This window comes from Gnatocerus cornutus, chromosome 9 (genome assembly GCF_029298725.1).
Source record: "Gnatocerus cornutus isolate USDA-ARS CGAHR chromosome 9, icGnaCorn1.1, whole genome shotgun sequence".
Taxonomy (NCBI): Eukaryota; Metazoa; Arthropoda; class Insecta; order Coleoptera; family Tenebrionidae; genus Gnatocerus; species Gnatocerus cornutus.
This window is the reverse complement of record NC_142241.1, coordinates 5,414,098-5,440,753: the sequence shown is the minus strand read 5'-3', so window position 1 is coordinate 5,440,753 and position 26,656 is coordinate 5,414,098. Positions and strand designations below refer to the sequence as shown.

The window sequence follows — 26,656 nt, the reverse complement described above, 5'->3', positions numbered from 1 at the left end:
TCCATCTACCCTGAGACCATTCTTTAATCACTTTTAGAATGATGAAAGTGAAACTTTATGCCCATATTTACTGAAAATCTTGAAGCATTTCAACTTTTGTTGGTTACGTAGCGTGCACAAAGCGAATTTTAACATGATAATAAACACTTTATTATAATTCGTGTTCTGAAGAGCCGACTCAAAGCCTAAATTATTAAAAATATAAAATACGCCAAAATAAAAAAAAATAGAGCCAATTCAGTACTTTCAAAAATATATTCGAAAACTATGGTCTTGAAAAGATAGAAATCCGCAGAGATATTCATGGCAACAAAAATAGTAGATTTTGTTATACGGCAGAAAAGTGGTACTTTCTGTCGAGCAATTAAATTGCAGTAGCGAGGCGAAGAGTAGCGTAGCCGAGCGTATGCAAAATTGCGAGAGAGCAAAGCCACTTTTCGGCCAAATAACAAATACAACTTTTTTTCCAAACGTTACTAACTAATTCTGTTCCACGACCGACAATGAGTGAACGCAAATTGAACTATAAACATGGATGGCTATGCATGTAGTTGTCATTGATGACTTTTACTGTGAAAAATATTGGTTTCAAAGAGTTTCAAATTTAATATCGTGTAAATGCCATACAACATCTAAGTCTCAAATAGTAACCGTCACAAAAAGGACTTTTTCTGCCTAGGCAGCAAAAGTGTTTCCATGTCAACAAGCGCTTTTCATTACTTATAACAAAACTGCCTACTTTACTGTCTAAAACGACTTAAAAATAGTGACTTTTTGTGACGTTTCGAGAAAATAGGAGATTTTGTTATACGGCAAAAAAGTGGTACTTTTTGACGAGCAATTAAAGCAGCAGCAAGGCGAAGCGTAGCTTTTCAGCCAAACAACAAACGTTAGATTCAGTTTCACGACCGACAATGAGTGAACGCAAATTGAACTATAAACATGGATGGCTATAGTTGTCATTGATGACATTTACTGTGAAAAATATTAGTTTCAAAGAGTTTCAAAATGTAAGTCTAGTAACCGTCACAAAAAGTACTTTGTGCGCCTCCGTCATTTTTCATGAGATTTGTGATACTCATTTGCGGCAAGATAATCACCTTTTGAATGTCTAGGCAGTCAAACGTGACATTTCGAATAGTTGGTTTTATTTTGCAAGTTGACATCGCTCATAAATGTCAATTGTGTTAATTTGTGTGCCGATTTGGAGGGCTTCGAAAATAATAACTAATCAAAACTAATTAAGATATCACAAAAATTTGCTGAAACACATTTCAATTTTAATTAATCTGCAATCGTTTGATTTGAATGGGGTGCTACCAACCTATTTCCCAGCTGATGAAATTCCCCTAAATGAGGAATTTACTTTTTAAATTTATACCAAAAGTCAAAGAAAATAATATTAATAATTGTCGGCGCATAAAATTTCGTGTTCGACACGGCTAGCAAATTTTTTAGCCTAGCGGAACAAATAATTATTTTCTGCCTAGGCAGCAAAAGTGTTTCCATGTCAACGAACGCTTTTCATTACTTATAACAAAATTGCTACTTTACTGTCTAAAAACGACTAAAAAATAGTGACTTTTTGTGACGTTTGAAGAAAAAATCAATTTTTGTTCTTTTATTATACTCACTGAGTGGTTGGGCTGGTGCTGAGCACCATCGCAATCTGCGTAATCCAATACGGCAACCAACAAAAAACGTAAACCGTAACGACCGTCAAAACAAGATTAGTAACTTTCCTATGCGATCTCTTCTTCTCCTTGGACTTATTCTTGGGTCCCACCGTCTTCAACTTTTGTATAACCAAACAATAAAAGACTAAAATTAAAAACAGCGGAATCGCGAAACTGAAAACAAAAGTATATGTGGTAAAAATCGTCGCTCCCGTGACTGACGTCGAATTTTCCGTAATATTCTCATTACTATTCCAGTCGATGATACACGACTTTTTCCCAGGTTGGTGCTCTGTTTCTGTCGCATGCTCAATAATAGGTGTCATCAACAAGATACTGCATGTCCAGGCCAGTAATGACACTATTCTGGATATTAAAGGTGTCCTCCATTTCGGAGAGGAAATCGGATGACACACTGCAATGTATCTGTCTGCACTCATGATACAGAGAAAGATGGAGCTCGTGAATTGGTTAATGCTAGTGGTGATCATGTATGCTTTGCAAGCGGCGTTGCCGAAGATCCATTGCTCGTTTATCATGGTTACTAGGAGGAAGGGAATGCCGATGAGGAAACACTCGTCGGCGATGGCCAAGTTTACGATGTACATGTTGGTGACTGTCTGCATTTTAGAGAAGCGGATTACTACGTAGATGACCAAAGTGTTGCCGACGAGGCCGACCAAGCACACGACGGCGAACAGAATGGTCTGGAAGATGATGGGGATTTTCGGACCCGACTCTATCATGAGGTCTTCTCCGGTGGTGTTGTTGTGAATCATTGTGGCTGGAGGAAGAGACAATTAGAGGATGTACCTGCGAAAGAAAACTCGAGATCAAAATGGTGGATGCGCCGGTTGAATATTCACCCTAAACCGACTTATGAAAATCTCATTCGGCAAATGTAGAAATTCCATTTCAATCATCTCGCGAAATTTTGTGGAACGGAGCATTTCCATGCGAAAGTATTGACACATTTCGATGCTTTCAAGTCAGGAAAAGAAAGTAATTACGAAATTTTCGTCGACTTTACGAGCTTTGTCCATAAATCTTGTCTATTAAATCCCTCTCTGTATGCCAGAAAGCATAAGCAGTAAAACTTAGAAATGCATTTTTTAAGACTTGTGTCTGAAAAAAGCCATTCGTAGTCCGAAGATAAGTTTCGCAACTTTATGAAGCAATTAAAAAGTGGATCCTATTTCTCGTCTTTCTGTCTTATCTTAACACTGTTTCGTATTGTATTTAGATTTAGCGCGCAATTTAATATGGCAGAAATAAACCGGAGAAAATAAAACTCTTATCATGATCTAGACTAAACTAATTAAAAAATGCGCGTCTGGAAATGAATAATAATTGAACGGGCTTCTGCATACAATTCCCAATAATTAAGCTCGTTCTTGATAATAAAATCTTAGTGTCGGTATAAACTATAAACAGACAAACCCCATCTTGATGTTCTGCGGAAACTCGCTTTATGATCCTGTAGTTCATATTTTTATGAATATTGCGATATGAGAATAGTTTCACGTTCAAGTTTTATCATAAACTCTCGTAATGCAAATTACGATAACCCGATCAGGAAGTTTTTTAATAAAGCGAGATGCGAAACATGCAAGGTAGAAATCGAGACTTTTTTGAGATTACAGCAAATAAAGAAAGAATTCGACACTTTTCCAAATAAAATAAATACCAGAACAACTGTAATAATTCTCAGTATTAAATTCGAACGATTCGAAATGAAATATTCCCGGAAAAACTGAAACCCCCGACAAAGAGAATTTGCATTGTGTCAAGTTCGTATCCATAGAGAACTCATCCTGTGTAAGGTTTCTATTTTCAGTTCTTTCTATAACTTCTTCAAGCTTCATTGATTTCATTTGAGAAGCGTTTTTGTTTACTGTCGACTCGGAAATCGCAGTTTTATATAATCACGCTTGTTGGAACAATAACTGAATTTCAATTTGTAAATTTAATTCGTTTTCACGTTAATATGTTTATTTTTGTACAATTTAACCTTCAGGAGAAACTTTTTTTCGTGGATGTAGGTTAACGGGCCCGATAACCAAGTTACGGCTTTTAAATGTCGAAAATCTGTGACTACATTGAATATAAATATAAAATAGCGGAAAAGGAGATATCTGTGTTTCCTATAGGGAGCTTTTTTGATGGTTAGTGTGAAATATGGATTCGGGGGAATTACTGAATTAGGTTCAGTTTCCGGCGCATCCGCCAATTTTACTTCCAGGCGAGCGGGGTTGCGAATTTTGAAAATTCAAAGAGACTAGAATTTTGCAGATTTTTAGGCCAAATAATCCCTCAGAATGTAATCTTTCTGTGGTGTTTTCATTTCAGTTTGCGTTAAAATTTAACTTATATTCGGCGCCTCCACCATTTTTAATGACAAAAATAACAGCACCCAAAAAACCTGAACATCTATTTTTTTGTATTTTATCCTTCAGAAATACATCTAAACAATTTATACAATTAAAAAAATATTTTGTTTCTTTCCATGTTTAGTCCAAGTCTGTTTTTAAAAGTTATACTTACTGAAGCAGTTTTTTCATAGAGGTTGGCCCATAAAAAGTCCAGTATTGGTAGTTACAAATCTGCAATCAAAACGTGAAAATATCAGTGAAATGATTCAATCCCCTCATTTATTTACAATTTTTGAACGTTCAACTGCACAACTAGTCCAAAATCAACCACAAAACAATTTTGTTAAAACAATCGTGTAAACTCTCATTGTGCTCCATCAACTCGAATCGGACAGTTTTATCAAATTGAAAAAGTAAATCCTGGAAACATTCTATTATGTGTAATCTGAACAAGCTTATCAAATACGCTAATTTTAGACCGAAGCGACAAAATGGTTTTCTGATTGCTCCTATGAGACGCTTTTTTAGTTGGAATTTAATGGGTAATTTTGTAAAGTTGATTCTCAACGTAAGTGCTAAATCTTATTGAAACATTTCCTTATCGTTTAAGCAAGGTTATAAAGCTATAAACGGTTTTATGTATCCTGAATCGTCAGTCAGCTGGAAGAAAGATGACGTCGTGGCGTCGTATTATTTGATTCTGATCTATTTTAATACGCAGCGTAAATTTTAATTTCATTACTGATATTGTGGAAAAAAGTGTGCCCTGCGAGTGCAGTTTGTATTAATTAACCTTTGTCTAGTCGCTTGGAATAATTTATTGGTTGCAATTATAAGCAAAATTAATAGGTAATTGTCACGAGTATTTGTTATCGTTCATAAATAATGGATTAGCGCAAACTGTTTATTGCAGCTGTATTAACATTTTAAAAATTATTACATTGAATTCGACCAATTATGGTAAAATGCTCTTCATGAGTGTTTATTCTAATAAATTCTAGTTTAATGCCTCCGGTACTCCCACTGATTATTCAAATGTGCTTATGATGGGTAATTTCGGTGATATTAAAATAATTTCTATTCTGTTGTAGGCATTGTTAAAGTTTAGGATTTAATTATTTCGTACATCTAGCTCCAAGCAATACTCATGTGAATTCGATTAAGGTAAGCAAAGAGAAATGGAATTTCAAATTATTCAAGAGACTCCCAACACAATGGTCAGCTATTCCACTATTCCGGAGTTAGTAACAAAAAAACCCATCAAAGCCCGGAAAATGAAGTTTGATAAATGACGACGGATAACATTCTCCTTTGCACGCATTGTGGCCTTAACAAATGTTACTCTAAAGAAAATCAATGACTCAAATCCATCAAGGTAAGACGGATAGTTACCAGTCGAGATCTTAGTTTCACCAATCAAACGTTTAAGAACATAAGTGTTACGACATTACCCTTCATCCCCATTTACATTCGCTTTCAATTCGTGTCGATTGATTTATTTCACTTGAGCGTCTCGCAGGGATGTTGAGTAACCAATCAAGCTGCCGAAGCAGGTGTTGGACAAATTTAATCTTGTAATCTCGTCGCGGCATAAACCACAAAATAATCAGACGGATCTTTGTCGATCGGAGAAAGATGGGAAACTGAAAATTCTTTGTTACGTGTAAAATGACGGATAATTTCTCTTGTGTATTTTGGACGTGCACATTGTGCTGTAATGTTTGGACGGCAGAAATTGACGTTTGCAGAGCATGAAATATTCAGTTCACATGTTATGAGGCGAGTAAATTGTGGCTTGACATTAATTTGTAAGTTTCTTTTACGAAAATCGACGGTTGCTGCTTCATACAAATGTTTTAATTTTTCTCGTATTTTCATCTCGTGGCCTTCAACCATTTTTCCGGGAAAAACTCAAACTGTACATCTCGAGGATTCACAAAAATTTTTAACCTTGCAATTATCACGATTTTAGAGACTCTAGTTTTCCACTTTCTAATTCCGCAGACTTAACATTTTTAACAAAAGAAGGAGAGCCCACATCTAAAATGGTGACATTTCTCCCCAATTTTCGTTTTACTACCCTCAGCAAACAATTAAAAATGAACCCAATTACCCTTGTATTTTATTCAAACTCTGCATATCCAATAAAAAGACGAACGCGACTCACAGCACCGGAAACTCATAATTTACCATCGGACCCGGAATATTATTCATGTCTGGTGTGAAGCGCAGATGACACGCTTATTATCTCTTGAAATTCGTCCCGTAAATAGCAATTAGCGAAAGTTGTGAGACGCAGGTCCGGATTAAGGGTCAGGTACGGTTGAAAACTTCAACAATTAATTTTCCGCCCTTTCGCTCTTTAGGATTATACCTTCAAGTCCAAAACATGAAAAAATGAGATTAAAATCTTGCAACAATGGCGGCGCTTCTGTTTTAGAGTGTCGGATATATCAGAGGATTTTAGGGTGTGGTTTTATTGCGTATTAATCTGAGTCCCATTCTGTGAAACCTTCCGGTTCTCCGACCCGTGTAAAATTCGATTGTTCTCATAAACAGAACGTGGTAATTGGGAAGAACAATTTGCATTAAGCGGTGATTTGATTGCTTTCCTGTGATAAATAAATACACGAGTTTTTGAGTCAGTACGTGCCGGGCGGAGGTGGCTAAATCTGATTAAGTGAGGAGTGCAATTTCGTTATTGAAATATAGCAACACTTCTTTAAGTATCTGCTCGGTTAAATATTGTTCCGAGGAGCTATAAATTTATTTTTTGCACTTCACAGTTTACATTATAAATAAGAAACAATGTGCTGCGAGCTGATACGGGAATATAAATTCATCTGATCCTCTATTTCTCAATAAAAATGACAAAGGCGGTTAGAGCATGCAGAACAGACGGCGGTAAACAGTTTTTTTTCGCAATATATAAGGTTTTCTGTATAATAAATCTGAAGCCAACAGATCTATAGGGACGATAAAAAACAAACACGACCGGCCAGAGATTAAGTTTTAATTTAAAAAAATTCAAATGAATATTTTATAATTAGGAAAAAGCGCGAATTGGACAATTTATTATTAAACAGCAAGTCATTGTAGTAAGCGGCATCCACATTAAACTTTGTACTACTAAGAAATCAATTATTCAGCGAGATAATGGTCATTTGGAACCCAGAGGAAACATAAACAAGTCGTGAAAATGAGTGAACAACAAAATAATAAAATTGCACAAGTGTACATTAATTTACATAATTGTAACAGCAAAGAAACGTAAAATTCTTACCATGATGTTTCTGTTTTAAAATTGCAACTACACTAACAAAAGTTTATTTGAACTATTTTTTAACTCGATAATTACGACGAGTCACTTTCAAATCAATAAACTCATTACGAAAGAACCACATGAATGGTAAAATATGTTAGTTTTTTTAGCACCTTTTTATACTTTCATAAATAAATTCACAATACCGTAAAGTGCAAATTTGGATTGGACAATCAATCTCCTATTTTGACTACATTTGATACGTTGTAATTAGTGCATGTATATTTTCACTAGTTTATTTTGTCTAAAGAATGACAGTAAACATTTTAAATGTAAAAGCGTTGCGTTGTAATGACTGGCACTGTTTGTTTCGATTTCAGTTGAAATTGGTTTCAAATGACAGGGAAGTTTCTCGGGTATTTCATTTCGATTCTATAATGTGGTGAAATATTAAAACGCATTAAAGCTTCTAGTCTGTCGTGGTGTAAAAAAATTCTAATCGGGCGAGAATTATTAATAAGTCATCTCAAGAAGTTTGACGCCGGGCTATTTAAAATTTTAAGGATATTCTCGTTTTTATTAAATTAAGTAAGAACCGCCGAACTGGAAAATTAAAGAAGACTCTGTCACGGACTTCATTTTTCAAGTAATAAATTTGCTATTTAATACAGAAATGATAGTCATTAATATTTTAGCAGTTTGGGCTTTGTGACAAAAATGGTGGATGCGCCGGTTCATTCTCAATTTTAAGTAGTTTTTCATCAATTTATAAGAATTTGTCTTTACGTAATAGAAAGCAGAAGCAATAAGAATTAAAAAAAACAAAGCAAAAGAATTCACAGGATTTAATTTTTTTAAGGATCCAATTTAACGGAATTTAATGCTAAAAAATGCCGAATTATGACAAAAAAATTTAATTTATCGTAAACTGTAAATTTAATATTTCGCGAGCACATATAAAACTGGCATTAAAAATGGTGAATGCGTCCGATTAAATTCGGAGTGGCAATTTTTGGTTGCGGAAAATCCTGACTGCTCAAATTTAAAACTCATTGCAATGCTGTCGGACTATAAACACGCCATTAAAATTGACATAAACTCAAATAGAGAACTAGAACCACCCAAGTTTTTCTCTAGCAATAAGAAATCCGCTGACAAATTTACAGCACAATCTTTTATGGCACTTTTATATCTCTCTCTTAAAGCAAGCAATCTCAAACAAAATACCCTCCATTTATCCCGATGGTTATTAACATGTAAAACCAGCAATTTGAAAACTCTTAATTCCTCGATTAAAAAGGTTGACGAACTTGGAAAATATCGCTGACATTGCCTCTGGGTGTGATTAGTTGCAACTTTGATCCAGCTTCCGTAATTACCGAATATGTCAATTTGTGGCATAATTTAATCCTGGGTGTCGACTCGAATTATCGTTTCGGGATACGTGAACGACAAGGACGAAACGCTGAGATTTAGCGGGATAGAACAGGAGCGATTAATCCTTGTGGCGATATCTCGATATTTATCATGTTGAATGTAAACCAAGCTGTATTCAGACACCATCGTGAATAAGTCCAATCTAATATTCAATTTGTACTCTGGTTTATTGCGAAATGTAATTTACGACCTCTCAGCACCGGAAAGAAAAGTGTGATTTCTCGGGTTTGAGCCGGAGACGGATATTTAACCCGAAGAAAAGGTCTAATCGCGGGGAAAATACACCACGAGTTTAAAATTGCGCCTAGTCCCATGCAAATTTATTTTCCTAAACTATTTTGTCTACATCAGTCTCGTTTTCCCTTTCGTGGCGTTAATCGTGAGGAAAATGCGCAAACTGTTCTTGATCGACTGAAAAATGCACGCAACAGCCAAACAACTTTATCAAATTAATCCGAAAACAACTTTTATGGACATAATAAATTTTGAGAGGAGACTTCCATTAATTATACATATCAGATTCAGGCCGAATGCTTAGAATATTGTAACAAAAACATAAGACACCAAGTTCGCCAGTCCGAAGTTTGACCCCTTTTTAATAAATAAGAGAATCTTGCTGGTGGGTGTCTTCAAGTAAAAAAATACGTTCGCAGGGATATTTACTATTATGTCCAAGATGGAGAAGAATAGAAAACGAAATGGAACAATGGAGAAACGTAAATTTTATTTGGAAAATCGTTTCCTAAATTTTGGAGGCGGATAGTCAAACTTAATGGCTTGCTTTTATTGAAGGAAACGGACCAAAATGAGAGTTTTACTATTAGGACGTAAATTATTATAGTTTTAATGTGAAAACTTACCTGAGATGCATGATCATTATTGGGATGCCGGGGCCTGGAACAGAATTCATTGGTTAAAAGTGATAATTGCAACTATCTTAATTATGTAATATGTATGCGAAGGTGTGGTATTGGTGTGTATTTAGATATTCGCTCTGACGGAATGTAATTTCAATACTATTTGTATCTACATTGCGTCTCTTGGGAAGTCGTATGCATATAATGAGCTATGGAAATTGAACTGTTCCATTCATGAATGGTATTTATGTCGAGGATTAATTAATTGAATTCAAAAGTGTAAACAGGATATTATGGGCACATTCAAAGACTACTGAATGATATAAAAATAGGAGCCAAAACAAGAAAATCTGAGAAACTGTGAAGAACATAAACAATTAGAGATCGCTAAGATTACTACAATTTCAATCATCTGAAGGAGCTAAAAAATAAAAAAATCTATTAAAAAACATGTGCTAAAAAATTCCATTATGATTGTACACTTTCGCTCCTTACAACAAACGCTATTAAACTCCCTCGTGCTCTTGTATAAGAGGATTGCAATGTAAAGCTATATTTTTACCACCACTGATAAAATGTCAAATTTGAATTTATATCGAATATATTTTATATAAAACGTTTTAAATAATGCCAAAGGTTGAAGGCTGCGCAGTATGGATTTTCTTTGTTGGCATAACATTACCATGAAGAAGCGCAGGAAAATTTCAGGCCGCAATTATTAAACTTAAAACTGAGCTTCCTTTATTCCCCAATCTTATCAATATACAGCTTTATTTTTTCATACAAAACTTCGTATAAATCTTTCACAATATTGTTCGAATCCACAAAATGAATGTGACCAAAGTCCGGTTTTTTATTCACCGGTATCGCAGTTTCGAACTTTTTGCTGCTACCAATCTCGCGATATAGTCGGTCTAGAACCTTCAAAAATATAAAGAATAGTTGAGTTTTACTAACATCTCCACCCAACCTGTGCGGTGTAAAACACATCTGATTTCCCATAAAATAGACCCACTGGAACTTGGATATTAGATAAGTTGTAAATTGGTGGTTCCGCGCTACCATAAATTCTCGTATTTTCTTCGCTCCCGAAGTCGAATTTTTGAAAGCGTTTGCTTTCCGTGATTTGGAAAAACTGTTTCAGTTGGTAAATTGAAACAGAACTGGGAAACTGACTGAAAAATAACAAAAGATCCTCCTGGAAACAAAAAGTAAAAACAGAAAAAGAGTGACGGCAGTCCTTACAACTGGAAAAAGTTTTGATTCTCCTGAAAGAATAGAATAACAGATTTCAGATGCTCCCGAGCAAAAAAGTGTTAAAAAAGAATGCACGGGTTCCTCGGGGTAAAACAATGATTTTATATCCAAATCTTCCAAAGCGTCCTAAAATAATTTATAGTGACACAACTTTAAAGAGTTGTTATCTCACGATAATCTCGAGAGCCGCTGGTTTTAAAGACTCCATGAAAGGAACACCGTCTGTGTAAACCACAGGAGCTAACGCAAACAGCCCTTTTACAATTTTCTTCGCATTTTCTGCATATTCCGAAGTGTACATGAACGACAGCGTTGTGCCCATAGAGTAGCCCACTATTAAAATTTTTTTCTGAGTCGTCTCGAAGATGAAATTGAGTTGAGCATTAACATCTTCTCTAGTTATAGTATCTAAACTGTCACAATGCGTTAGAATGTCTGTCATTATTTATATTTTACTTGTAGTTCCAGTAATTAGAATCATTCGAATTGAGAGTTGTGTGACTTAGACAGTGTCGGGTTCCTCTCACGGAACCAATCCAGACGTCGAATTCTTGATCAGCCATATGGAAAGCTAATAAAATTAACTTTGTTCAACGAAATCCAGAGAGTTACCTAGAGATCGCTGCCCTGAAAACACCCAAATTTCCGCATCCAAAGTAATACCGTGAAGAAGGTAAACAGGACCTTTGGATGTTCCCGAGCGAGAAGACACTCGAAACAACGTTAAAATGTAACCATCATTGGTGATAATGGTGTGTTCCTCCTCTTTGTACCCGTGTCGTCTACTGATGTCTGACTAAAACTAGAAGTAGAGAAAAACAGTTTTGGTGGTACTTACAACACTAGCGTAAGCATCAGGATTGAAAAAACAGTTAGAGTTGAATAGTGAAAAACGGTAATCTTGGAGTCTTGTACAAGCATTGTTATCAAATGAAACGGTAAATGCAGGCACCAAGACGATGAGTGAAATTACTTGCCACATTGTTGATGAAAATTGGGGCGAAGGTGCGGATTATATAGGAATTGTCAGAGGATGGATCGTGGTCCATAAAAATGGTTCCAAATGCACGAAACAATAAAGAGATAGAAAACAAAAGCTAATTCGAATTTTCACTAGTTTATGACCGGTCGTGATTTTCAGTTATTTTTTATTTGATGGAAACTATAAAGGGGTCGTTTTATTATGGCGCTTGGAATGTAGATGCGTCAGATTTTATTGTTCTTAAAATAATTCTGATGTTCACATAAACAGATTTCTTACTTTAGGTTAGCAGTATTGGTCATCAGTTTTTGGCTAAATTCAACCCGACAATACAATTTTTTCCGAAATTTTATAGTCGAAGGAATTCAATAATCAAGTTGAATGTACTAATAAATACTCCTAGATAAAAACAAAATAGTAATTTAATATCAATGTTCTCTTATTTTTTACACAATTTGTTAACCAAAAGACTTCTTAATTCTATCAAACAAAGCCTCATATAAAAACTCCTTGACATTCCTCGAATCCAGGAAATCGAGATGACCGAAATCATACCTCGCCTTCTGGTTCACTGGAACCGGAGTCTGAAATTTTACCTTGCTACCAATCTCATTATACAACCTGTTAACATTCTAAAACAAAATAACTTGTTCAATAAGTCGTCCCCCCATCGTACCAACCTGCTTTCTGTAAAGAATATCATGTTTCCCGTAAAAAAGACAGACTGGGACTTGAATTCGCGACAAATTGTAAATTGGGGGGGCGGTACTTCCGTAGATTCTCACGTTCTCCTTGGTCCCGTAGTCATACTTTTGGAACTTCCCACTTTTCGAGATTTGCAAAAAATGTTTCAACTGGAAAATAGACGTGCCACTGGACCAGTAACTTAGAAAAAGTAAGAGATGTTCCTAGAACAATAAGTAGGAAAAATCGTTGGTTGCGGGTGTATTTACTGGAGGAAATTGCACGGTTTTCCCGGGAATTGTGCTAAGGAGTGTGTAACAAAACTCAGGTATGTTCTTGCAGACAACGTTGAAAATTCTGTGGACGAGGTCCTCTCGGTACAATATACCTTTAATACTGAACGCATTTAAAACGTCCTGAAAATGAAGCGGTGATGGCGTTCTTTGTCCATAGTTGTACTCACGAGTATGAAGAGTACCAACGGCCGTACCAAATCGAGAAGAAAAACATCGTTCAGATATGCCACGGGGGCTAACGCAACAACCCCTTTTATGAGCTTGGTGGCGTTTTCTGGGTACTCTGACGAAAACATGAAAGTGAGAGTAGTACCCATTGAGTGCGTAATGATTAACACCTTCTGTTGAGTAGCGTTGAAGATAAGGGCAAGTTGGGGGCTCAGATCCTCCTCAGCTATAGTATCTAAACTATAAAAATATTATAGATCACGACGTTACCGGCGAGAAATTAAGTACTTATAGTTCCAGAATTGAGTATCTTTTACGGTCAGCGTCGTATGATTGTTCGCATTCTTGGTTCCTCTGATTGTACCCACCCACACGTCGTACCCTTTTTGAACCACATTAAACCCTGGTAACAATCACAGTAATTAAAGCACCACCTTCCTCCTTTGTTACCGAGGGACTGATCTCCTGTAGATATCCACGACTCCGCGTTTATAGCAATTCCATGGAGGAGCAAAATGGGGTACTTTGACACAGTCACGTTAGGAGACGAAATCCGAAAGAGGTTTAAAATGTAACCATCATTGGTGGTAACCGAGTGCTGCGTCATATCGTAGCCGTGTCTTTCAATTATACTTTTCTAAAATTTAACTGAGGTGAAGATTGTACGAAAGATTTACTTACAAAATCTGATAACACGTCGGGGTTGTAACTGCAGCTTCTACTGATAGCCGCAACGTGGTAAGCAGCAATGTTCGTACACGCATTATTCTCTGGATGAAAAGCAAAGACACAGTGCAGTGCAAGAGTGGTTAGCCATGATCGCCTCATTGCACCGTGCGGCAGTGAGAAAAATCAGTAAATGAACTTTAATTTTGCTAAAGTTGATAACTCAGGTATTCGCAGATAGGAATAATTGGTTGAAATGATATATGAGACTAAAGTAATTAGGACAAATTTTATTTTGCCACAATACGTTAAATTTAAGTACTGTTGATAATTTAAAGTAGAAATTTGAATAAAAAATTATTGTGATTGTTAAGAATCAATTACTACAACAAGGAGCAATATAATAAGAAGTATTGAGGCACAGGGTCGAATACATTTTAATTCTGATGACATATACAAAAGTTGATTGAGTCATGTGGCAATAGTCATACATGTAAAGTCGTAAAATTAGCTTGTCTGATAGAAATTTATTACGTGGCAATTAAGAGAAAAAAATGAGCGTGTTCCACGTTTCGATAAGAAAACGAGCAGTGTGAAATTGAGTGGCATGGAATTCCAAGGTACAAGCAAATTGTGCTAAAAGCCCATTAAAGTTTTTGGGTTGTTTTACACTTCGATTAAATAAAAACAAGTACTTGTTGCATTTTTTGTAAAAATTATGATAACTTGTTCTATATTTCAGTTTATTTCCATTATATTGAAATAAACATGTGAATAATTGTAGTCATATTTATAATAATTGTGCACTTAAATGATTATATTTGTTTTTTAACCAAAATGAGGTTTATTTTCTGCGAACAAATCCCGGTAAAAAAATTCCTAGATATTTTGAGTCCAGGAAGTCAGAATGAATAAAATCGTACTTCTTGTCTTGATGTTTGGTAACCTAAAGATGTAGACCTTCGGGACTAGATAGTGAATCAGATTAAAGCAAAGTTCCGATTACAAAAATCAGTAATTCCATAACAATGAAATTTAATCTCAAACAACTTTTGAATTGTATTTTTGGGAATCACAATATGGAAATATGAGCCTTTGACATCAACCTCTGGCAGGATGACGAGGACTATCGTATGACCCAAAATAAACTTTTACATTTATTGTAACTGTCATTTTATTACATTAGAAATAGCACCCCTGGGAAATAAAGCAAATTATTTTGATACAGTTCTATTTGGTTTAATGCTTGGTTAACAGTTCTGAATGGTAAAGTGAATTTGTTGACACCTGGATGATATCATTTTCAAATTGGCATGTGGGACTTGGGATATTGTTAAACCGACAATTGGGCTATATTTGTAATTGGATTTTGAAGGCTACATTAACCATTGTTGACTAGTTCTCAAGAAGAAAAGTAAACAACACATTTGTAGTTTACCATCCAGATATAAAACCTATATTTTTGTGTTTCCTAATTAAAAATTTCCGCGTGCTGTATAAATGAACAAGAGCGTGGCATGCACGTAATAAGTGGACACCTTGACTCCTGTTCAATGTGAACATGTTTCTTCTTTCCCTAACCATACTGCTGTTGAATTTTCGCAAACAAATCTCTGTAAAAATAATCTTCAATATAACGAGAATCCAGGAAATCAAGATGATTGAAGTCAAATTTCGGGTTCTGGTTCACTGGAACCGCAGTCTCGAACTTCGCACCGGTACCGATCTCCCCAAACAGTCGCTCTATATTCTAGAAACAAAAATCACCTAATTGCTCGTTTACAACTCTACCAACCTGTTTCGTGTAAAAAAGATCGTTTTTACCGTAAAAAAGAGAAACCGGGACTTGAATAGCCGCCAAGTTATAAGCGGGGGGAATACTGGTACCGTAGACTCGTTTGTTTTTCCTTCCGTAATCAAATTTCTGGAAACGTTTACTTCCTGTGATTTGTAAAAAGTGTTTGAGTTGGAAAATTGAGATGCCACTGGGCCAATAACTCATAAACAACAAAAGATTTTCCTGGAACTCATAAAATCAGTGATAGTCAAAGAAAGGTTTAAATGTACACGAGGAAACTGTACTGATTTTCCTGCAAGGGTCGTTAAAAAGAAGTAGCACACCTCTGGAAAAATTTTACAGGTCATTGTCTCAACACTATGAACGAAATTTTCATGGTAGAAAAGTCCCTTGATGTTTAAAGCGTTTAAAATTTCCTAAAAAAGCAATAGTACCATTTTCGGCTCCTTAGTAACACTTACAATAAGTAGAAGAGCCCATGGTCTTATCATTTCTATTAAACCAATACCGTTTAGATAAGCAACAGGGGCCAACGCCACAACTCCTCTCACAATTTCATTGGCTTGCGGAAATGCTGAGGTGTACATAAAAGAGACAGTCGTACCCATCGAATGTCCGATTATTAAGACTTTCTGCTTCGTGGTACCCGAAATAAAATTTAACTGAGTACTCACATCTTCTCTCGCTATGGTATCCAAACTACAACAATCCGCTTAAAATCCTGATTAAATTTTACGTAAATTACTTGTATTGCCAGTATTTTGCATCATTGACCGTTAAATTAACATGATTGTTAGCATTGACGGTTCCACGGACGGTACCAACCCAAACATCGTAACTTAGTTCAACCAAATTGAAAGCTGGGGAAAAGACGACTGTAAAGTAAAGTTTGCTAAGATTTAGAACCTTTACCAAGAGATTTATTTCCCGTTGATACCCACGACTCTGCATTTATGGCAATCCCATGGAGAATAAAAATTGGGTATTTCGACGGAATTACATGTGGAGATGAAATTCTGAACAAGTTTAAAATGTAGCCATCATTCGTTGTAACAGGGTGCTGACTTAATGAGTAACCATGTCTTTTGACTATGCTATTCTAAAACTGAGAAATCAAACAATAATTTCGATGGTTTTACTTACTAAATTGGATAAGACGTTGGGATTGTAAGTACATTTAGGACTAATTGCGGCAACGCGGTATGATCTGAGATTTGAACAAGCGTTATTTTTGATTTCAAGGGTAGAGGCAGCCTGTATCAAAGCAAAAATAATGAAACAGTTTTGCCACATCGTGATGAAGAATTTAACAATACTAATTTAGAAAAAAATTTATGATTATAATATAGTGGTATTAGCATCTGTCTTATTTAAGAGAGATTACAAATGCGTAATGATCCAAGTAATTGTTATACAAAAGTCCAAATAAACCGTGAAGTTTTGCAAAGGTTTTTATCACTCCTGGCGACAGGGGCAAGACCAAGGACTTGCGTTTACAAATATTAATACCTTGTTAATTTGACAGTAATTTTAAATGTTGGCGCTCGTTTAATTAATAAATGGCACAATTGACCATTTAAGGTAATTGCTGAATTACGATTGTACGCATGTCGCAGGTAGAACCGTTTTTCCATTTCATCTCTAAAGTGAGTATGTAGTCACATCAGATCACTCTTATGTAATTGATGACGATCGATAAAATACACATTCATCTCATTGTATTACGTGCCAAAAAATAACGTCATTGTTGTGAGTAAGTTCGACTAGAACCAATTTATACAACAGGGTACTTCAACAATCCACTTAGAAATTATGATACTTAATTGTAAATATTCATTGCTTCATTCAGTAAGTATGTAAAAAGATTTTATGTAAATCATTTTGATGCATTCTTTAGTTTATTTAGTAGTAACCAGTTCTGTACAACAAAAGTACAAAATTTGCTGATACATGGATGACATTGGTACGGAGGATTAGGTATATTCCTGTCATTTATTGTCTAACAATAAGCAGTTTGTTATAATGTTATTAGTGTTCTATAAACCAATTTCCAAGAAAAGAATCAGAAGAAAAATCTAAAAAAATGCTATCGACATTCTTTGGCCGCTTCAAAAAATTCCGTGTGTTTTGTATGCTAACAGGAACCTCCTGAGGCTACCATTGACAAAAAAAATGTGTTATTAGTTCATAAGCTAAATAAACAAGTTTGAAAGAGTTAATCTAAATTCGAACGCATGGAAAATTTTGTGAATATTTGCAAAAATACGATAAAGATTTTGTCTTGTAATTTGAACTTTTGAAACGTGGGATTTGCAGCAATTCTGCGCTTTTTCATCCTTTTTGTTTTGAATTTTACGAACCCTTTTATAGTCTTATCAACGAATAAAGTGCACTTAAAAATAACTATATAAAGCTTTAATGATTTCCCTAGAATGCATTACTTTCATATTCATTTTATGTTGATAATATTAATTTCACATGTGAAAAAGTTTGAATTTATTTATAGAACTACAGTAGACTCTCTATATATTGAAACTCAAGGAACCTGGCAAAAAGTTCAAATTATCTAGAGTTCAAAATCTAGTGTGAATCGATTAATCAAGATAAGATAAGAAAAAATTCAAATAAACGAGAGTTTAAAGACAAACAGACAATAGTCAAAATAAACAAACCAATTAGAGAAGAGAGCGTAAAATCCACTAACTCCACTTTGGCGAAATATCGTAAAACTTATAATTTTTCAGATTTATGTTACGACGAAACTTCCAAGGACTCTTTATTAAAAGACATAAGTCAAAAAAATGTAAGATCTGATTTTAAAGCAATGGAATTTTTAAGAATAGCTTGTTTAGAAGTTTCTGCTTTTCTTGTACGTCCTCGCAAGGGACATCAAATTAATGAAAGTTCGAGGAGAAAAAATTGAAATTATAATGTTGGCGGGAGCTTCTTGATTTTACTTCAAATTAACGAGGGGACCAAAATACATTGAAATTTTTTAATTTATCGAAAGAAATCGAGAGGACTGGGAAAAAACTCCAAATTATCGAGAGTCTACTGTATCTACATCAGTGTTGTTTAAAACGTAAGAATTTAAAGTTTAAATGTCATATTTTACAAATGATAAAAAACCTTTTCGTATATCTACAAGTAGTTTCCTAAAGAGGATATTATTTAAAATTTGTGTTTGATAATTCGCACAAACTTTCCACTACCGGTAAACAAAAGTTCTGTATTCTGAAGCAGAAAAAAAGATCGTTAATTTCAGAGTGTTTAATCATGTAAATGAGTTTGGCAGTTTTGTTTAATTTAATTTCATTAAACTAATTTGTTTTCTCTAGCAACATTGTACTCTCCATAGAGCAAACAAGTGGACTTTTGCTGTAAACAGAGCGAAGGGGAAAATAAAATATGTATGTACAAATTAAAAGTAGTGTGATTTAAATAAACTCTTTTACCTCAACTGGTGTAATTTTAATGCAATGCAATAAATTACAGATATCTATGTAAACAATTAACCCTGGAATATCAAAAACATGTTTATATTTGCATAATCTCCGTCTTAGCCAAACTGGGACTCGATTTTCTCAAACAAGTCCTTATATAAAAATTCGATGATATTTTCAGAATACAAAAAGTCCATGTGGTTAAAATTATATTTTGGATTCTGGTTTATAGGAACTCCAGTACTGAATTTTACATTGTTACCAATTTCACTGGAAAGCCGCTTTAGAGTCTGTAACCAGAGAAGAAATTTTCACGAAATGTCTATACTGTAGTCACCTCTTTTCTGTAGAGAGCATCATTCTTTCCGTAGAACAATAAAACCGGGATTTCAATATTTGATAAATTGTAAGCAGGAACTTCTTTAGTTCCATAAATTTTCATATTTTGGGTTTCCCCATAGTCAAACTTCTGGAAGCGTTTACTATCACAGATTTGCAGGTACTGTTTCAATTGGTAAATTGATACACCAGCAGGCCAATAACTCATAAACAACAAAAGATCCTCCGGAGGAAACTGTCGACTTTTCCCTGGAAGTGTCGTCAACATCACGTGACATATGTCAGGTAAAAGTTTGCAGAGCCGTATTAAAGCACCATGAACCAGATCTTCGTGGTACAAAATACCTTTGATATTTGCCAAATCTAAGAACTCCTGAAATTGCATTTGTTGTGATGAATTTCCTTTTCTTCTACTTACAATAAGAGCAAGACCGCCAGGTTTAGCAAACTCTACTAAAGGAAGACCATCGAGATACGCTATTGGAGCTAGAGCAACCAGTCCTTTCATTAGCTTTGAAGCCTTTTTCCGGTATTCCGAAGCAAACATAAAAGGCAAAGTTGTCCCCATTGAGTGTCCTATAAATAAGACTTTTTGCTGAGTTTTTTTGACAATGTATTTAAGTTGAGTAGGCACATCTTCTCGGGCCAGAGTATCAAGACTAGAAAATTTGGTAAGGAGAGAATCCGCGGTATAAATCTCTTACTTAAAATCCCAAAATTCTGGATCGTCGATGACCAGGTTTTCATGGTCTCTAGCATCCTTGGTTCCTCTAACTGTCCCAACCCAAACATCATAGCCCCGTTGTGCCAAATTAAACGCTAATACAAAAAAAAAGATTTCTATCAAAGTAAAAATAAAATTGTTACCAAGAGAACTGTTTCCTTGCGCGGTCCAGGACTCTACATCGATAACAATTCCATGCAGAATAAAAATCGGGTATTTGGACACACTTACATCAGGCGAAGATATTCGAAACATATTCAAAATATAGCCATCATTCGTTGTAACTGGATGCAAATCTAATTCGTAACCGTGACGTTTGATGATACTTATCTAAATTAGGAATTTTTTGTAACGTTACAAAATTTGATAGCGTACCATGTCAGACGAAACATCAGGATTGTAGCTACATTCGGAACTGATGTCCGCAGCTAAATATGATTCAATTCTTTTACAAGCATTATTTTCAGCATTGACTAAAACGCTCAACACAGTGAGAGCTAAGAAGAATTTTAGCCAAGTCATGAGGAACGAGCGTTCAAAATGAAAATGGTGAAATACATAGTATAGAAGTCATTTTTAATGCGTAATGGGTAAAATGAGCAATGCTATCTTATCACTTAGGGTAAAATTATACTTTAAATATATGTTGTGTTCTATTGCTTACTTGTTAAAAACAAAAAGCTTGTACACTTAATGTTATGTATATTTATATTTAAAAAATAACGAATTCTTCTGAAGGAATTGGATACTTTTTAATCATTTGTAGTGTAAACATTTTCAGACATCGTTAAAAGAGTTAAAGTAAAAGACAGAAGTTAGAAGTTTAGATAAAAATTTTATAAAATATTTTAAATAAAATAAACGGTCAAAGCTCCAAATAGATATTTCAGAAGTAAAAAACACTTTACTTCAACACTTCAATTAGTTTGATAACGATGTTTTTAACATAGCGTCTGTTTTCATTCCATTTTTTAATCAAATATCGACGCCAGACCACATTCCTTGCCCTCCTTTTTGTCCTAATTAAAGCGAAAATAAGCCCCATTACGTCCTCATTTAATATAATACCGCTGTAAAAATTGCTGCTCATTGTCTCCAACACCATAAGAGTTTATTTCAATTGCTAAAACACATTTGTCGAGTAAACTCTACAATTATGCAGGTTTTACGACTCCGGAGACCTTAACTGAAGTAAAGTGGCGACCTTAAACTACCCTAAAGGAATAACGAAACATTCACTTGTCGAATTTCTTTGGTCTGACTGCGACATATCTCTCACAATACTCTCTTGCTCTTTTATTCTCTTATCTTTCGTTGTGAAAACGTTGCCAAAATCGCGAGAAGCTGACGGGAAATAACTAAATTTCACAGATGTTGCCGATGAAGAACGAAAACTGAACAAATCCGGCTCGCAGGACCAGACTTTAAGCAACAACTTGAAATAATAAAAATATGAGTCCAATATGAATGCGATTGTAACGGCAGACATTAATGTGGCCATAATAGCCATAAAACGATCGCAAACGATGCTATAAATTTAGAGATATTTTTTATTGGTTCTTTAAATTGCATTAAGGTTTACTATTAAGATGTCGGAATGTCAACTTTTTAGTTCAAAACTTCCCACGATAATTCAGTTGAATTAAAACAGTGAAAATGAATTGAAATTTAAATCTTTTTATTATGATTCCATCACAAAGGACGGTATTATCTGGAAACATCCGCAGCTAAAAGATAATTCACAGCGTATTCATGGTTCGCTTCGGTAACTTTCATTATCTACTGAAAGTTAATAATTGTTCGAACGAAGCCTGGCTAATTTGCTTTAGCTGGTATTGCCCAAGCTAAATTAAGAGTGTTCTCTTGGTTTCTTAATTAAATGTTGGTTCAAAGGATAAAGTGGACCTCTTGCTTAAATTGCAGTCGCGCCACAACTTTATGACGGTATTTAGCATTAAATTTGAAGGTCTCGAAGTAATCTCTTTCTAGCTTTGTAGATGAAAAAATATCTCGGGATATAGAACAGAGAAAAATGACGATTATTGAAGAAAATTACCATACAATATAAAGAGGAATATTTTAATTGCGTAACAAGAATCCGTAATAGTTTAAATTATTCTAGTACTTATATTTTCGTTATTTGCGTAGAGAGATGGTACCATTGAGATTATAAAAATGAATTGTAATAAGAATATGATCACACCAAAACCACTTTTTTAACTACGCGGAAATCCGCCTAATCTTTGTTTGATAATTTAAATTTCAGTCTACTCGAAAGCCGATATCGGATTTTAGTATTTTCAGGTCAGAATTGAATCAAATGCCCAAAAAATTAGCTTTGAGTTTACACATTTACGTTAAACCCACACAAACCAGAAATACTTTAGTTTCATCTACAAATATTATCCAATTCTTTCTCAATCTTGAATTGGAACTTGGAAACGACAAGTTGTCAAAACAGAACTCATTTTATTTCAGAGTGTATTCGGGCAAATAATGCAATGTTTGTTTTAGTTACTGCAACGCTGTTGTCATGTTTTTGTGTTGGCTCAACATCCATCATTCAGGTTTAATAGAATAGAAGACATTTGTTTTTCGTCAAGTGCATTGCGAAATTTAAAACAGTTATGCAACGTCTGGCTGAATTTCCTGCATTTTCGAAACAGAAGTTTTTGCTGCCCTACGTAATTTTTAATATCTGTTGGGAGTTTTGACAATGTCTAAAAAATTAAGCGCATAGACATTACTTTTGGGAAATTTCACCTCAAAGGTGTCAATTCCACAGTGTTTTACTGTCATAAACGTGTGCATGCAAATTAGGACGTAACTTTGATTTACAATCTAATTAAATTAGAAATATTTATTTTATAGCGCCGGTATTTTTATTACCTACGACACTTAAACAGCCTTTAATTATTTGATGGATGTTCCGGTTCTTTTAACCTTCAGTCCGTTCAAACCAATTGTATTTTCGCTCTTTCCACTCTTGAATAATTTAACCACCAAAGAGAAAAATCTCTCCGAACAAGTGATTAAACTGCAAAAGGCTCTCAATTAACTTTTTCTGTATAAAACATTAACCACTTCTGTTCAATTCCAGTCGAGTGAAATTGGAGTCTTTACACCAAGCGTGTGCACTATTTAATTGAGCGTTTTTAGTTACAATTTCATCTCAACTAATTCCACACAGTCAACATTTACATTAGCCGTCCACTTTGAGGCTGAACTAGCGTGAAACAGAGTGGACTTTTGACCACCTGTCAGCGTCAACATGATGGGCATTAAGAAGGGCTAAAGTCGGGAAAACTCTTTGAAGCGGTCGTCGATAACTCGTAAATTCTTTGAGTTGGATTAAATGTGAGGTCACTTTTAGAATCGCGTTGACTTTGGTTTGTTTGTGATGCAAATGCAGCCGGTTCAAAGACAGTGCATGCATATGGAAAGCTCATTGCGCTTAGGGGGAAGTTTAATCTCTTCCTGAGTGAAGTATATTACTTTGGAATAAAGAAAGTTTCAATAGTTTTTATTTGCAACAAACAAGAAGGGATGATTGATGGAGATTAGTCTGTCTATGCAGGAAGCAATTAAAACTTTGAGAACTAGTCAGTAAGGTACTTCGTTTAGCGTTTTTGAAAAGAAATTTATGTACATGGTATTTTGTTATCAGTAACTGATTTTCTAATTAAAAAACCTTTAGTCGACAGATTTTCTCCAAATTCTGTCAATGCATTAAAAAAAATACAATTATGTGGTCGAAAAGTAGTAAAGTGCTCAGAATAAAAAAGTGGTTTTAATGTGATCATTATATTTTAAAATTACTATTGGATATGCCATTGTATTAGAGTGGAATTACTTAGAATTTTTGTAAAAAAGTAACACATATTTAAATGTTAACAATTTGTTTTCTTCTAGAAAATTCTCAGATAAATTCGCTCGTGGAATAGCTAGTTATTTTGATATTCGATATCGTCTCAATAACAGACATCTCTCATCCTCGTTATCTGCAATTGCAAAAATTGCCATTACTAGGTCGTAAGAATCTTAAGGGTCGTTGTTTTTGACCCATAATAAACAAGTGATCAAAACCACCGCTGAAAAATAAGCGATATTCAAACTTTTTGCGCATTTGCACGTATTTTCCCGTTCGTCTCATCGATTTGACTGGTCAATAACCTCTCAAATCCATGACCTCTAAGGTAACTGATCATTTAAAATTTTACAATTATTGTGATGAAAATGACAAGTTTCTTTGCATGTTCGTTTTGGTATTAAAGAATAGTTTGTGTTACAATTGGAATAAATAATATTTTTGAGCAGAGAATCCGGTTTCTTTGCCATGAAGGTCAAAAAAAAAAATTCTACTTTAGACGAGAGCTCGCAGCAAGAATATGTAGTTTAGAGAAGCGCGTAACGATGGCAGAGACTATCACGAAACCTTTGAACTTCTGATAAAAAGTATTTTTCTCAAGTTCCAAATTCAAATAAACTTAGTTCAAAGTGACGTTAGTTACAGTGAAGGTGAGTATGCAAGAGCGATATTCGAAAAGTGCCAATTATTTTGCAGATCGCAAAAATGGAGCCTTTACCTAACAATACACGTTACATTCTTGAACTTGAAAGAAACGCGCTTTTACAAGAAAAATATGGGTTCGATGAAAAATATGGTACGTTTTCCTTCGCTTTTCTTACAAGTTTGGAAACGTTCGCCCTCTTGGCTTACTTATACATCGCAACAGTTTTGATTTATTACAAGAAAACCAGAACGAAAACCAATTTTATCGTTAGTGTTTGGGCTGCCATAAATTTCGTCGTGTTGTTGGAAAAACTATCAAGAGAATTTGGGGCTCTTATTGGAGATGATTTTCCTATCAGTGAGGACGCCGCTGCGATATCACAGATGATTTCCGGACTAGGAAGACTCTACGGGACTTCTTTATCACTAGTGTGGCTATTTTCAAGGTATTTCGGTACTCCACATGCAAAATACAGCCCGTTTATGTATTTCCTCATTTCCGTACCGGCACTAATTTCCCTCTTCTACGTGTACTACTATTTCGCTAAAAACAAGTTCATTTTCGAAGTGTACGGCCCTGGATGTGATGTTGCGAATTTAACTGTGTATTTACTCGTTGCTTTCATTTTTGCTTTATGTAAAATTTTTGTGAATACTCATCGCGATTCATCACAATATGCATTAATGATTTCGCTCGTTAATTTAATTACTAATTTCCCGATTTGTTTGATAACCATCTATCTGCGATTTAATTTAGATATTAGTTGGGTTTATCGATTCCACGTTTATTTTGTTGACTTTTTTGTCAATGCACTCAGTTTTAGTAACGCTTTCGCAGTTTTATTCATTATCATGTTGTACAATGAAAACGTAAAACAAAGCTTTTTCAAAGAGAAAAAGAAGAATTATGTCGAACCCATTCCGGAGCTAATGAGAATGACAGAAGATTATTAATTAGTTTAAACTATAAAGAGAACTCATTTATTTAGTTAGTAGCTACAATAATAAAGTGATGTAACTGAATTTGTTTACACAAACAAGGATAGTTTCATGTGAATTTTATACTAATGACAACGACATTCTTGTATCTATAATTAAATTGGTGCGTGGCCATTTTGCAGGCGCAATTTACTGGTTAGATGAGCTTTGTGTTTCTTTGTGCAAACAAAGATATTTTCTTGAATGGTTTAGCAATAATTTTAAATATTTAATTGTTAGTTTAAGGTAGATAATGTGGAAGATTTCTGTGATAACCAGTAATATTATATTTTTGTATTAAAAGTACATTTTTATGGATGCCTTAATAAAATCTTTTCGATTTATTTCTTGTTTTTCATTTGTTGCACTTGTTGAGTGTTACATTTTTTTGGGACCAGACATTGCAAAATTTCCAAGCTGAATAAAATATTATGTAAGTAAAATGAATATACATAGTATGCATATTTTCATGCAAATTCTCAGAAGTAAATTAACATAACCATAAAAATTTATTACATGCAAATTGTGCATTTACACCTAAAACTTCCACTAATAAATCGTTTTTCAAATGATATATGTAGTAGAATTTTAGGTTCATTAGACGAGAAAAATCCAGAAAATATAAAAGATCCACAAAAGTCTGATATTCCTGAAAACAAGAAATTTTTAAACCTAAAAATCAAGTTTCAAAACCTAGAAACCTGGAAATTAAAATAAAAAAAAACATGTAATTAAATGCAAATGTGGAGTATAATTGTGTAATATTATGTACTCCCAAATTTTTAGACGTCTCAACAAACAAAAAAATTTACTATCAAACCAATTATAGGCTAAAACAACATAAACTATAAAAATAATAATTATCTAGCACTACAACAGAACAATACATCAATTAAAATAAAGTGGCCGGAAAGTTTGTTATTCTAGAAAACCCGAAATTATAGACAGACAATTCTGCACTTTTAATGTATTTCCTCTGGTTAGTGTTTAAGTTCACCGGTCAGATACCTTTTTGCACAATAAAACTGATCTGGCGGTGACCTAACTTATCCGGTTTTAGAGGTCGCAGATTTTTTCAACTTTTCTATAATTTATTGTTACCAGCCCTGGCGACAAATTCGTGGAAGTCACATATAATTTTTTAGGTTTTTTACGCTATTTGCACTGCAGTGAAAAATTATTTTAGAGGTAAATAATAAATGAG

At 34.5% G+C, this 26,656-nt stretch overlaps 5 protein-coding genes across 6 annotated transcripts in view; 1 reads left to right on the top strand and 4 right to left on the bottom strand.

The window, feature by feature from the left end:
- LOC148168080 (somatostatin receptor type 2-like) overlaps positions 1-26,656 on the bottom strand; it is a 70,109-nt gene that overhangs the window by 1,407 nt on the left and 42,046 nt on the right. For both annotated transcript variants that reach the window (XM_088045987.1, XM_088045988.1), the window contains 3 exons: positions 9,608-9,641; positions 4,221-4,279; positions 1,635-2,489 (listed from right to left, as the gene is read on the bottom strand). In XM_088045987.1, the coding sequence (XP_087902113.1) occupies positions 1,635-2,455 (821 nt within the window). In that variant the 5' untranslated portion in view covers positions 2,456-2,489; positions 4,221-4,279; positions 9,608-9,641. The remainder of the gene's footprint in view (positions 1-1,634; positions 2,490-4,220; positions 4,280-9,607; positions 9,642-26,656) is intronic.
- LOC148168094 (lipase member K-like) lies at positions 10,346-11,843 on the bottom strand. Its single transcript, XM_088046176.1, has 7 exons — positions 11,700-11,843; positions 11,474-11,657; positions 11,318-11,432; positions 11,034-11,274; positions 10,850-10,987; positions 10,575-10,802; positions 10,346-10,525 (listed from the first exon to the last, which is right to left on the bottom strand). The coding sequence occupies exons 1-7, from the start codon at positions 11,841-11,843 to the stop codon at positions 10,346-10,348; spliced, it is 1,230 nt and encodes a 409-aa protein (XP_087902302.1).
- On the bottom strand, positions 12,289-16,748 carry LOC148168093 (uncharacterized). Its single transcript, XM_088046175.1, has 24 exons — positions 16,599-16,748; positions 16,368-16,554; positions 16,201-16,315; positions 15,917-16,154; positions 15,725-15,871; positions 15,453-15,677; positions 15,265-15,407; positions 15,096-15,203; positions 15,001-15,033; positions 14,853-14,916; positions 14,664-14,805; positions 14,581-14,625; positions 14,491-14,508; positions 14,353-14,388; positions 14,243-14,293; positions 14,055-14,173; positions 13,857-13,978; positions 13,673-13,814; positions 13,442-13,628; positions 13,280-13,394; positions 12,991-13,231; positions 12,797-12,943; positions 12,524-12,751; positions 12,289-12,475 (listed from the first exon to the last, which is right to left on the bottom strand). Exons 1-24 carry the CDS (start codon positions 16,746-16,748, stop codon positions 12,302-12,304), a joined length of 3,177 nt encoding a protein of 1,058 aa, XP_087902301.1. The 3' UTR covers positions 12,289-12,301.
- Positions 18,911-20,506, bottom strand: LOC148168092 (lipase member K-like). The gene is made up of 6 exons (XM_088045899.1): positions 20,337-20,506; positions 20,105-20,291; positions 19,942-20,056; positions 19,656-19,896; positions 19,236-19,610; positions 18,911-19,188 (listed from the first exon to the last, which is right to left on the bottom strand). The coding sequence occupies exons 1-6, from the start codon at positions 20,481-20,483 to the stop codon at positions 19,015-19,017; spliced, it is 1,239 nt and encodes a 412-aa protein (XP_087902025.1). The 5' UTR covers positions 20,484-20,506; the 3' UTR covers positions 18,911-19,014.
- Positions 24,302-25,796, top strand: LOC148168091 (uncharacterized). The gene is made up of 2 exons (XM_088045991.1): positions 24,302-24,479; positions 24,526-25,796. Exon 2 carries the CDS (start codon positions 24,535-24,537, stop codon positions 25,426-25,428), a length of 894 nt encoding a protein of 297 aa, XP_087902117.1. The 5' UTR covers positions 24,302-24,479; positions 24,526-24,534; the 3' UTR covers positions 25,429-25,796.

What these genes read in the sequence shown, in the direction of transcription:
- LOC148168094 (XM_088046176.1), bottom strand. Translation starts at nt 11,843, where the DNA reads ATGTGGCAAGTAATTTCACTCATCGTCTTGGTGCCTGCATTTACCGTT. An exon ending in CAGCGGCTCTCGAGATTATC is followed by an intron (nt 10,988 to 11,033) that starts GTGAGATAACAA and finishes AAATTATTTTAG; the next exon opens with GACGCTTTGGAAGATTTGGA. An exon ending in ATGTGTTTTACACCGCACAG is followed by an intron (nt 10,526 to 10,574) that starts GTTGGGTGGAGA and finishes ATATTTTTGAAG; the next exon opens with GTTCTAGACCGACTATATCG.
- LOC148168093 (XM_088046175.1), bottom strand. Translation starts at nt 16,748, where the DNA reads ATGTGGCAAAACTGTTTCATTATTTTTGCTTTGATACAGGCTGCCTCT. An exon ending in CATGGGCTCTTCTACTTATT is followed by an intron (nt 15,872 to 15,916) that starts GTAAGTGTTACT and finishes TTGCTTTTTTAG; the next exon opens with GAAATTTTAAACGCTTTAAA. An exon ending in ATAGGTTTTATATCTGGATG is followed by an intron (nt 15,034 to 15,095) that starts GTAAACTACAAA and finishes TGGTTAATGTAG; the next exon opens with CCTTCAAAATCCAATTACAA.
- LOC148168092 (XM_088045899.1), bottom strand. Translation starts at nt 20,483, where the DNA reads ATGACTTGGCTAAAATTCTTCTTAGCTCTCACTGTGTTGAGCGTTTTA. An exon ending in CTGGCGGTCTTGCTCTTATT is followed by an intron (nt 19,611 to 19,655) that starts GTAAGTAGAAGA and finishes ATGCAATTTCAG; the next exon opens with GAGTTCTTAGATTTGGCAAA. An exon ending in ATGCTCTCTACAGAAAAGAG is followed by an intron (nt 19,189 to 19,235) that starts GTGACTACAGTA and finishes CTCTGGTTACAG; the next exon opens with ACTCTAAAGCGGCTTTCCAG.
- LOC148168091 (XM_088045991.1), top strand. Translation starts at nt 24,535, where the DNA reads ATGGAGCCTTTACCTAACAATACACGTTACATTCTTGAACTTGAAAGA.